This window comes from Mauremys mutica, chromosome 1 (genome assembly GCF_020497125.1).
Source record: "Mauremys mutica isolate MM-2020 ecotype Southern chromosome 1, ASM2049712v1, whole genome shotgun sequence".
Lineage (NCBI taxonomy): Eukaryota > Metazoa > Chordata > Testudines > Geoemydidae > Mauremys > Mauremys mutica.
The window spans coordinates 374020390-374031212 of NC_059072.1; the positions used below are offsets into that span (position 1 = coordinate 374020390).

A 10823-nucleotide genomic window follows, 5' to 3' on the forward strand; every position below is an offset into this window, starting at 1 on the left:
GAACAGACTGAACTGCCCTGACCTTTCAGAGACACTGTTTGTGATGTTCCCTGCCCCAGAGCAGGGTGATGTGTTTCCTTTAACCTTTCCCATTTTTCCTTATTCTTTTTTTAAATTAAGTGTTAATTAAATGACTTGTATTTGCTTTAAATTGTATGATGTGATCAGTGGGTCAGGGATGTGCGCAGTGCAGAGAGAGTACCCCGGAGTGGGGACACCCTAGCCCCTGTCCTAGGTGAGCACAGCAGGGTTGGGGGTCGAGCCCCCTAGGAATCCTGGGCCCAGCCTTGTTGGGGTTACGAGGACTCTGCCAGTGGAAGGGGAGTCCTCAAGGGCAGGGAGGCTCTGGGTAAAGGAAGTGGGAGCGAGGACTCAGATCCTTTCGCTAGCCCACTTCACCGGGGTAGTGCAGAAGCCAGGAAAGTTCCCCACAATAGCAGGACCATTCCCCCGCTTACAGATAGATCAAATAGAAAATACGATAATGCCTCTATATAAATCCATGGCACGCCCACATCTTAAATACTGCCTGCAGATCTGGTTGCCCCAGCTCAAAATAGATATAAGGGCAAGAACAATGCTTAGGGATATGAAACAGCTTCCATATGAGGAGCGATTAAAAAAACTGGGAGTTTTCAGCTTGGAAAAGAGATGGCTAAGGGAGTGTTGCCGGCACAGAATGCCTGAGGCAGCAAACAGTGGTGGTTCATTGCCCGGTGTGCGCCGCACTAATTAACACACCAGGGTGGAGAAGCAAACCAAGTTTATTTGAGCCCAAATAAGGTGCCAGGGAGAAAAAGCATTCTCAAATCCTGCACACAGATACAAGCTGTTTTTCTCTTCTTATACATGATTTCAGCTAAGCATTTCCCATTACCCCCCACACTCCTCCCCCTTCCCCCCCCCCCTTCTTTCCCCTCCCGTCTATTTTCTATAGCAAATACATCATGCAAGTAGCAATTACACTAAGCAGGTTAAATCATACTTGGCAAAAACCACTTTAGCTCGTTAGTAACTCTTCTGTGAACAGTTATCTTGTTTTACTCCCTCTTTGAGCAGGCAGGCTCATTATAGCAGGCCTTGTTATTACCTTCTGGTGCAGGTGTTGTAACTGATAACCATTCTTTGTTGCCGGCCTGTTAGGTCAATTAAAGTTCAAACAAACATGGAAGCGCTTTGGTCAGACATGGAGTGACTTTAGTTCATTCAGGCCTAATACAGATGCCTGATGACACCAACAGGAGGAATACGAAAACGGTCTATAAAATCTTGACTGCTGTGGAGAAAGTGAATAAGGAAGTGTTATTTAGTCCTTTACATAACACAAAAACTAGGGCTCACCCAAGGAAATTAATAGGCATCAGGAAGTACTTTATATAAGGTACAGTCAACCTGTGGAACTGGTTGCCAGGGGATGTTGTGAGGCCAAAACAATAACAGGGTTCCAGAAAGAACTAGGTAAGTTCATGGAGGTCAAGTCCATCAAGGGCTATTAGCCAGGATGGGCAGGGATGCAACACCTGAGTCTAACTTGCCTCTGTTTGCCAGAAGCTGGGACTGGACGACAGGGGATGGACCTTGTGATGATTCCCTGTTCTGTCCATTCCCTCTGAAGCACCTGGCATTGGCTGCTATCAGAAGACAGGATACTGGGCTCGATGGACCATTGGTCTGACCCAATATGGCAGTTCTTCTGTAACCTGTTCATGCTCCATGTAACCCCCTCATGCATCCTTGACCCCCATCTCCTCGTGCCCCGAACTAGACTATATAGCACTGCACAGACAAACCACCCTCAGTTCCTCCTCCGCCACAAAGTCCCACACGGGAACCCCGAAACAGTGGAAAGCAGGGCGGGTGGTGGGGCACGCACAGGGACACACATCTCGAAGATCTCCAGTTACTGCACAGGGGAAATTACCTCTCCTTCTTTGATTGAGGAGCATGGATCACGCTGGCAGACAATGGGGCCTCGGTGTCTAAATCAGGGGGGCACTTTTGAAAATCGCCCCCCCCCCCCGCAGGGATAAAGCTGGGGGAGGGTTCGGGGAGGAGGAGGAGACCTGGGGGAGCAGGTACAAAGCGCTCACATTTTCCTAATTGCCCTGCCTCAGTCATTTCCCTCTGCTCCTCCCTGCTAAGTGCCCCGTGCCGGGGGCGGGGGCAGGCTGCCAGCTGTGCCGCACAGTCCCCGTGTGTAGCACAAGGCCGGGCTGCCCACTGCCCTGTGCAGGCACCTTGGAGTGAGCGAGGGAGAGCTCCTCTGTGCTATGGGCCCAGCCTCTGCACACAGCCGCAGCCCCTGTGCTCAGGGCAGCGCAGGCTGTTCCCACCCGGGCGACACGAACACCCCAAGGTGGCGGGGAAAGGCTGGCTGGAGGCCGGGACATGGCCGACCTGTGCACTGCCCGGGGCTGTGGTGCTGTGGGGTGCGTAGCAGGGAGCGCACTGGCGTGTGATAATGGAGAGTGACCCCGTCTGTGTGCTGGGAAACCCAAGGCAGGATTGTACATGTGCAAACGTGTGTGTGCATAGGCACACATACACACACCCCGTAACTAGTCCCATGATGTCACCCTGGGGCTGCAGATAGCAGTTCAGGCCGAGTGCAGGCTGCAGATAACAAGTGGACGTGAAAGTTAAGTTTCAGTTTCCTTTTCCCCGGCTCTCCCCCCCTTTCTATGGCAATGCAGTTCCCCAGCCGGCCCGGGGGGCTCCCCGGCTCGCAGCCCAGGCGGGCTATAAAGGGGCAGGCGGGTCCCAGCAGACACAGTCCGTTCAGGCCCCCAGAACCGGGCACTTCTCCAGCTTGGGCAGAAAACCAGTGCGGGGAAAGGAGCCGCCACCCCCCTGGCTGGGCCGGGGACTCAGCGGAGCGCAATGAGGTAGGAGCTTTGGGGTTGCGGGGGCATTTCCAGCAAGGGCTCAATCCAGACACCTTCCCACCCCCTCTGCGCGTTTCTGGGGCTGTGAATCTCCGGCGTTCAGACCTCCGGGGCGGGGTTAATCTGGGGCCATTTTGCATCCCGTTGACGCTCCAGGCTGGTGACTCACAGAGCTAGAGCAGGTCACTGTGTACACCTCACCCTGCGGGCTCACCGGGCCGCCACTTTCCGGAGAACTCCCCGCTCGGGCCAGCTGTCACTCCGGCTTCACTCCGCATCAACCCAGGAGCCGCGAGAGAGCCCCGCCTCCGCCCCGCCCCCTCTCCCTGTGGCTGTGAATGGACTAGTCACTGGCCTTAACCCCGGCTCCCCTCTGCACAAACCGGGGGGGGGGGAGGGGAAATTAACTCCGGTCCCCGGGGAGCTGGAGCCAAGGGGCAGCCGGGGGGTGGGACGGGACCAGCCCGGGAGATGCAGAGAGAAAAGGCAGCAGCAGCAGCAGGAGCCCAGAGCTACAGCGCGGGGGAGGCTGCAGGGAGGGGAACCAGCTGTTTGCAGAAGGGGGGGGGGCTCTTGTGAACGCTCAGCCTGGACTGAGACCACGTTACCCCCCCCAGCGCAGGGCCCCAGACCAGAGAGCGGGGACAGCTTGGAGGGAGGGAGGGAGGGAGGGCGGGGGGGTCGGTGTGTCTAGCAAGGCGGGGGGAGGTTGTTCTATTGTTCAGTGCCGTGCTTGTTCCCAGAAAGAGGACACTGCCAGGTGGGGAGGGGGAGGGAACTGGTGGGGTATAGTGGGGGGGCTGGAGGGGGAACCTGCAGCGGGGGGGTACTCACTGGAAGTGGGGGGCAGCGTTGCTCCCTGTCAGGGTGGTGAAAATTCATTCAGCCCAGATGGAGTCTCATTTCCCCCTCTCTTTGCAGCCCCCTGCGTCTGAAGGAGAAGCTGCAGGCCCTCCAGTGCCACTTCACCTGGAACTTTGAAATCAGAGACAAGGTAGATGCAGCTCACCTCCTCCAAACTCTGGCTCTCAGGATTGCCCACACTCACAACCAGAACCAGGCCACATTCCTTGCCATGCAGGCTTATCTCTGCCACCTGCAAGGGCAATATGAAGACGCTCTGCAAAGCCTTAGAGAAGCCGAGGAGATTCTGCAAAGAGATCACCCAGATAACTTCCCCCGGCAGGTCCTGGTCATTTACGGAAACTATGCCTGGATCTATTATCACTTGGCCCACTATGATTTGGTTGAGCTTTACCTGGACAAGGTTAGAAAGATCTGCAGCTCCCTGAAGAGCCGCTCTCCATATGCAGCTCAGAACCCTGAGATACATGCACAGAAAGGCTGGTCTCTCCTGGCAGCAGGCTTCCGCAATGGCAGAGAAGCCACACAGTGTTTCCAAATGGCATTAAAAGAAGACGCAGCAAATGGGGAATTTCTTGCTGGATCGGCAATCGCAGCCTTTCCATCATGGAGTCACTCTCACAATTCTGTATCTTGGAATGAAGCCAGAGAGAAGTTGGGCACCATTATCCATGAACAGCAGCAAAACTATGAAGCTAAGGTGTATTTAGCCAAGATCCTTAAGGAGAGGGATAGACAGCAAGCCGAAGCCCTCCTAGAAGATGTTCAGAATAGCCTGGACCCTGAGGTCCTGAGATATGCAGCCATGTTCTTTCAGCCAGAATTCCTAGAAAAAGCAATTTCTGTTCTAGAGCGAGCAATAGCTCTGAACCCCAATTATCATCTCCTTCACTACGACCTTGGCGTCTGCTACAAGATGCAGTTATGGGGGGACAACTCCAGCAGAAGAGAAGAAATATTGGCAGCAGCTATTGAGGCCTTCAAAAAGGCTGTGCAGAAAGATCCAGCCTCTGTGTTTGCAAAGCTGGCTTTAGCTGAAATGTATGGAGAAAATACACCTCACTACCAAGAAGAGATTTATCTCAATCTCATGAGTGAAATGCCCAGCCTCAGCAAGAAGTGTCAGCAGGCAGTCTACCTTCACTGGGGAAATTTCCTCTTTTACAAGAAAAACTCAGTGCAGGAGGCAGCTGAGATGTACAGAGCAGGTTTCGCCATTCCAGACAACTACCCGGAGAGGCAACAACTGAAAAGGAAGTTGGAAAAGGTGGCAGAAATATTCCAGCAGCACTCCCAAATCACTGAGGCTAAGGCCATTCATGACTTCATTCAAGAGACTGAAAGTCATTCTCTTGACTAAAGGAGGAAGTCCACTGGTGGCAACAACAGAGCAGGAGACTGGAGATGGAGACAATGCAGGATCCTTTCCCTTCCCTGGACACACCAAGACCTCCTTCTGAAGTGAGTCACTTTCCCCACTTGTGTAGCAATGACATTTGTGTTGCAAATGATTCTGGGTCCCCTGAATAGTTCAGACCATGGCACATGCTGCTGCTGCTTCTTAGAATTATTATTAGCTACCTGTATTGTGATAGCGCCTAGATACCCAGACATGGACCAGGACCCCTTTGTGTGTGGCCTCAACGAGTCTACAGTCTGAGACATGAGACAACAGGAGGGAACCAGCAGACAGACGGGGGAGCACAGGCAGACAGTACTGCTCAACAAAATGGACAGTGTTCTCAGCCCACCACCTACTCAGCCATTGTCAAGTGTTTTGTAAGCATCACTGCAGAGGAGAGTTTAGCTTCTGATACTGAGCAGCTGTTTCTACTCAGAGGGGACACTGCGACCATCCTTGTCTCTAAGCAAATCTACCTCCCAGCTCTGCTGCCTTCTAACATCCACACAGCAAATACGTGTGGCCTTTCTTATGTTGTGTTTTTGTATTTGCACAGGTGAGTGCCTGTAGAGTGTCTATATAATTATTCCCATCTTGGCATTCTGCACCTCACCCTGACCATGACTCACATTTATATGGCACCACTTCCCCCAGCTTGTCATGGATCTGATTTATTGTAAATGAAGTAAAAATATAAGTAACAGAGAAAACAGAAATAAATCAGTCTCTGTGTTGGAACATTGCTTCTCCTGCCTCTAGATTGCATTGGGATGAACAGCACACACAGAAACCCACTGACCTGTTGAGCTCACAGTAAAGCACCATGACAGTCACTAACAGAACATGAACTGTCCCAGATTGAGGTATCATTACAGGAGGTTTTGGAACTAAATCAATAAACTACATAGTAATAAGTCACCAGGACCAGACGGTATCACCCAAGAGTTCTGAAGGAACTCTAATGTGAAATTGCAGGACTAGTAACTGTCATCTGACTGTAACCTACCATTTAAATCAGCTTCTGTACCCAGTGACTGGAAGATAGTTAATGTGACGCCAACTTATTTCTTTTTTAAAAAGGCTCAAGAAGTGATTCTGGCAATTACAGGCCGGTAAGCCTGACTTCAGTACTAGGCAAACTGGTTGAAACTATAGTAAAGAACAGAATTATCAGACACGTAGATGAACATGATTTGCTGGAGAAGAGTCAACGTGTACTTAGATTTTAAGTAAGCCTTTGACAAGGTCCCTCGCCAAAGACTCTTAAGCAAGTAAGCAGTCATGGGATAAGGAAGGTCGGTCCTCTCCTGGATCAGTAACTGGTTAAAAGGCAGGAAACAAAGGGTAAGAATAAATGGTCAGTTTTCAGAATGGAGAGAGGTAAATAGTGGTGTCCCCCAGGGGTCTGTTCTGGGACCGGTGCTGTTCAACATATTCCTAAATGATCTGGAAAAAGGGGTAAGCACCAAGGTGGCAAAATTTGCAGATGATACAAAATTACGAAAGATTGCAGTCTGCCTGGTACTTAACTAAGAGCTACAAAGAGATCACAAAACTGGGTGACTGGGCAACAAAATGGCAATTGAAATTCAATGTTGATAAATGCAAAATAATGCACATTGGAAAACATAATCCCAACTATACATAGAAAATGATGGGTTCTAAATTAGCTGTTACCACTCAAGAAAGATCTTGGAGTCATTGTGGAGAGTTTTCTGAAATCATCCACTCAATGTGCAATGACAGTCGAAACAGCAAACAGAATGTTAGGAATCATTAAGAGAAGGATAGATAATAAGACACAAAATATCATATTGCCTCTCTTTAAATCCATGGTACACCCACATCTTGAATACTGTGTGCAGATGTGGTTCCCCCATCTCAAAAAAGGTATATTGGAATTGGAAAATGTTCAGAAAAAGGCAACAAAAATGATTTAGGGGTCTGGAACGGCTGCCGTATGGGGAGGGATTAATAAGACGGGAACTTTTCAGCTTGGAACAGGGACGACAAAAGTGGGACATGATTGAGATCTATAAAATTATGACTGGTGTGGAGAAAGTGAATAAGGAAGTGTTGTCTATAACTACTCATAACACAAGAACCAGGGGCCACCAAATGAAATGAATAGGCAGCAGGTATAAAACAAACAGAAGGAAGTATTTTTTCCACACACAGTCAACCTGTGGAACTCTTTGCCAGAGGATGGTGTGAAGGCCAAGACTATATAACTGGGTTCAAAAAAAGAACTAGATAAGTGCATGGAGGACAGGTCTATCAATGGCTATTAGCCAGGATGGGTAGGGAAGGTGTCCCTAGCCTCTGTTTGCCAGAAGCTGGGAATGGGCCACAGGGGATGGATCACTTGATGATTCCCTGTTCTGTTCATTCCCTCTGAACAGGGCCGGCTCCAGGCACCAGCCAGCAGGTGCTTGGGGCAGCACGTCTGGGTCTTCGGCGGCAATTTGGCAGCGGGCCCCTCACTCCCTCTCGGAGCGAAGGACCCGCTGCCGAATTGCCGCCGAAGACTGAAGCGGACGCAATAGAGCTGCAGATCGTGATCGCGGCTTTTTTTTCCCTTCTTCTTCTTGCTGCTTGGGGCAGCAAAAACCCTGGAGCCAGCCCTGCCTCTGAAGCACCTGGCATTGGTCACTGTCGGAAGACAGAAGACTGAGCTAGATGGACCTTTGGTCTGACCCAGTCTGGCTGTTCTTATGTACTTAGGAGCCACGGCTGAAATTTCAGCCGTGCCGGAGCGGTGTCAGTGAGAAGTAAATGAGAATCAGGCCTTGTGACGCTTTACTATGTTTTCAGTCTGTTGCTAAGGGCTTGTGGACACACAAACATGGAGCTGCTTTCGCTTCATTGGTGCAGCTCCTCCGGGGTGCTTGCTGCTGCCAGGCCAGTTGTCCCAGCCCTGGTTGAGGTCACCTGTGCTGGACGCTTACCAGGCTGCTGGGATCAGCTCCCAGAACGGGATCGGTGTATTTCTGATATCCCTCGGCAGAAAGGCCGACTTCTTGAGTTCCCGGGGGGGCGGGCTCAACCCCTGCTCCACCCCAGCCCCACCCCCACTCCAGACCTTCCCCAAGCCCCTACTCCTGCCCCACCTCTTCCCACCCCCTCCCCCAACCTCTTCCTGCCTCTGCTCCTCCCCCACACCCCAGCACCTCCTGCACCCTGCTGTACAGCTGACCATGGCGGGTGGGAGATGCTGGGAGGGAGGGGGAGGAGCTGATCCACAGGGCTGCCAGTGGGTGCTGAGCACCGACAGTTGTTTTCTCCCCACAGATGCTCCAGCCCCAGAGCACCCACGCAGTCAGTGCCTATATCCCTGGATTCTGGACAGGCCTTAGCACTGCCTGACCTCTAGGCTCACTCCCTGGTCCTAGACCAGGGGTCGGCAGCCTTTCAGAAGTGCTGGGCCGAGTCTTCATTTATTCACTCTAAGGTTTCACGTGCCGGTCATACATTTTAATATTTTTAGAAGGTCTCTTTCTAGAAGTCTATAATATAAAACTAAACTATTGTTGTATGTAAAGTAAATAAGTTTTTTAAAATGTTTAAGAAGCTTCATGTAAAATTAAATTAAAATGCAGAGCCCCCCGGACCGGTGGCCAGGACCTGGGCAGTGTGAGTGCCACTGAAAATCAGCTCTCGTGCTGCCTTTGGCACATGTGCCACAGGTTGCCTACCCGTCCTAGACTCTGGTCAGGCACCCCGTTCCCAAAAGCGGGGCCCCAAGGCCCATGTGACAGGCTGCACCAGGCCTTTGTGGCCCCCTACTGGAGGCTCTGTGGTCCTACCACATCCTGCCCCGGGAAAAGAGCAGCAAAAGTGGGTCCTCCAGGGCTGCCTAGAGAAGCCCCATATAAGCAGCCAATCAGAGCCCAGCAGGCTCGGATAAAAGGAGCTGCGGGCGGTAGCAGGGCAGTTTCTGGCTGGGGCCTCAGGGGCAGGGACACGACCACTGCTCTCTGGCCAAAGGAAGAACCTGAGTTTGGTTCTAGCTGCCGTTGCTGAAGCTAGGAGCAAGAAGCCCTGAGAATTTTAACCCTGAGCTATGGAGGGCGGTGCGGGGGCAGGGAAGTAGCAGCAATGAGTTGCAGTGAGTGGTGCATGGCTGCTGTGCACAGAGTCCCTGGGTTGGGCTACGGGGTGGGCCCAGGTTCCCCCACCAGCAAAGTGGTTTCCCCAAGAAGGGGACAAGTTTCATTTGGAAGCACAAGCGAAAGGCTGAAATTAAAGGGCTCAGAGCCAGGGCTGAAGATGCTGGTGAGGGCAGCTAGGTCTGCTGGACTTGTGTGACCCTGAAAGGGTTTCATTTTGATTGCGTCACGTGGCTGGAGGGCTGAACCACTGAAGACCCACCAAGCGAGGTCGACGACTCACGGGGAGTGCCAGGAGCAGGAGAAAGCCTGCAGTACTGCTCGCAGCAGCAGGGGGTGCTCAAGAGGTGAGTGCCCCCTGTTAAGCCCCCCAAGACTCCCCCACAGCATAAGCACCCCCTCCCCAGAGCTCCACCCTTGTGGGCACTCTGGTTTAGAGTTTGACCCTTCAGGGACATGTGATAGTTGAAGCAACTAACACCCAGACTTTGCAGAGGAATTTTTAAAACCAAAACACTTTACTCAGACACCACAAGAGATATTCAGATTGAGGCAAAATGATACAGTAGAACATCAAAGATACGAACACCAGAGTTAGGGACTGACTGGTCCACTGGACACCAAGTGAAACCAGAAGTAGCCAATCAGACAGCACCAGAGACCAATGCTGTACTGCATCTTAAAGGTGGGCCCATCTGGGCTGCCTGGCCCCACACACGGGCAGCCACTTATAGCTACGAGGTGAAGACACTGGGGCTGCCAGAGCCAGCAGAGCAGGAGCCGTGCTGGGATCTGCACCTTTTTCACCCATCATCCCCACCCCCCTGCTGGGGGGGGACGGACGCACGCCTGCAGGGAAGCTGAGGAGGGAGCTCAGTTGCTGCTGAAGCCTGGCCTGGAGTGTCAGCTGCTGGATCTGGAGCCTGAACTGTGCTTTGTTCGCAGTTATGAACATTTCAGAGTTACAGACAACCTCCATTCCCAAGGAGTCCAGAATGCTGAGGTTCTGCTGTAAAACACTGGTATGCCAGTCCCTGCCTCAGTTTCCTGACCACCCTTGTGCTTTCTTTGGGATTAGGGACAGTGTTCTTTCAGGGCTCCAGGTTCCCTCTCCTGGACCTTCATCCTCCACCTCAGGCTTCTCCTCCCCTCTGACTCCTGCCCAAAGCTCCCTTCACCTTTGGCTGGTGTGGCAGTCAAAAGGTTCCCTCTTGCCAGTGGCTGCTCCAGGCACCAGCGCAGCAAGCACGTTCCTGGGGCAGCAAGCCACGGGGGGGGGTGGCCTGCCAGTCACCGAACTCACAGGACTGGCAGCTCACCCGCAGAAACGCTGCCGAATCCGCGTGACCAGCGGACCTCTCACGGGTGCCGCTGAAGGCAGCAAAAAACAGAGCCGCCCTGCCTCTTGCTTGGGAAACAGGCCCCCTTCATCTCTGTCCTCGAATTCTTCAGCCTCTGTTTTTAGAAGCCTGCATAAACACCTTTGTTCCTTGGCCAGGGATTTTCCCACTGTCCTCTCTGTAGGCCATTTGGAAAGGTCTGTTTTTACTTACCCGTTCTTCT

At 52.2% G+C, this 10823-nt stretch overlaps 1 protein-coding gene across 1 annotated transcript; it reads left to right on the forward strand.

Moving 5' to 3' along the window:
* The first annotated feature begins 2555 nt into the window (after positions 1-2555).
* Positions 2556-5370, forward strand: LOC123351509 (interferon-induced protein with tetratricopeptide repeats 5-like). Its single transcript, XM_044990897.1, has 2 exons — positions 2556-2885; positions 3807-5370. The coding sequence occupies exons 1-2, from the start codon at positions 2881-2883 to the stop codon at positions 5107-5109; spliced, it is 1308 nt and encodes a 435-aa protein (XP_044846832.1). The 5' UTR covers positions 2556-2880; the 3' UTR covers positions 5110-5370.
* Positions 5371-10823: the final 5453 nt, after the last annotated feature.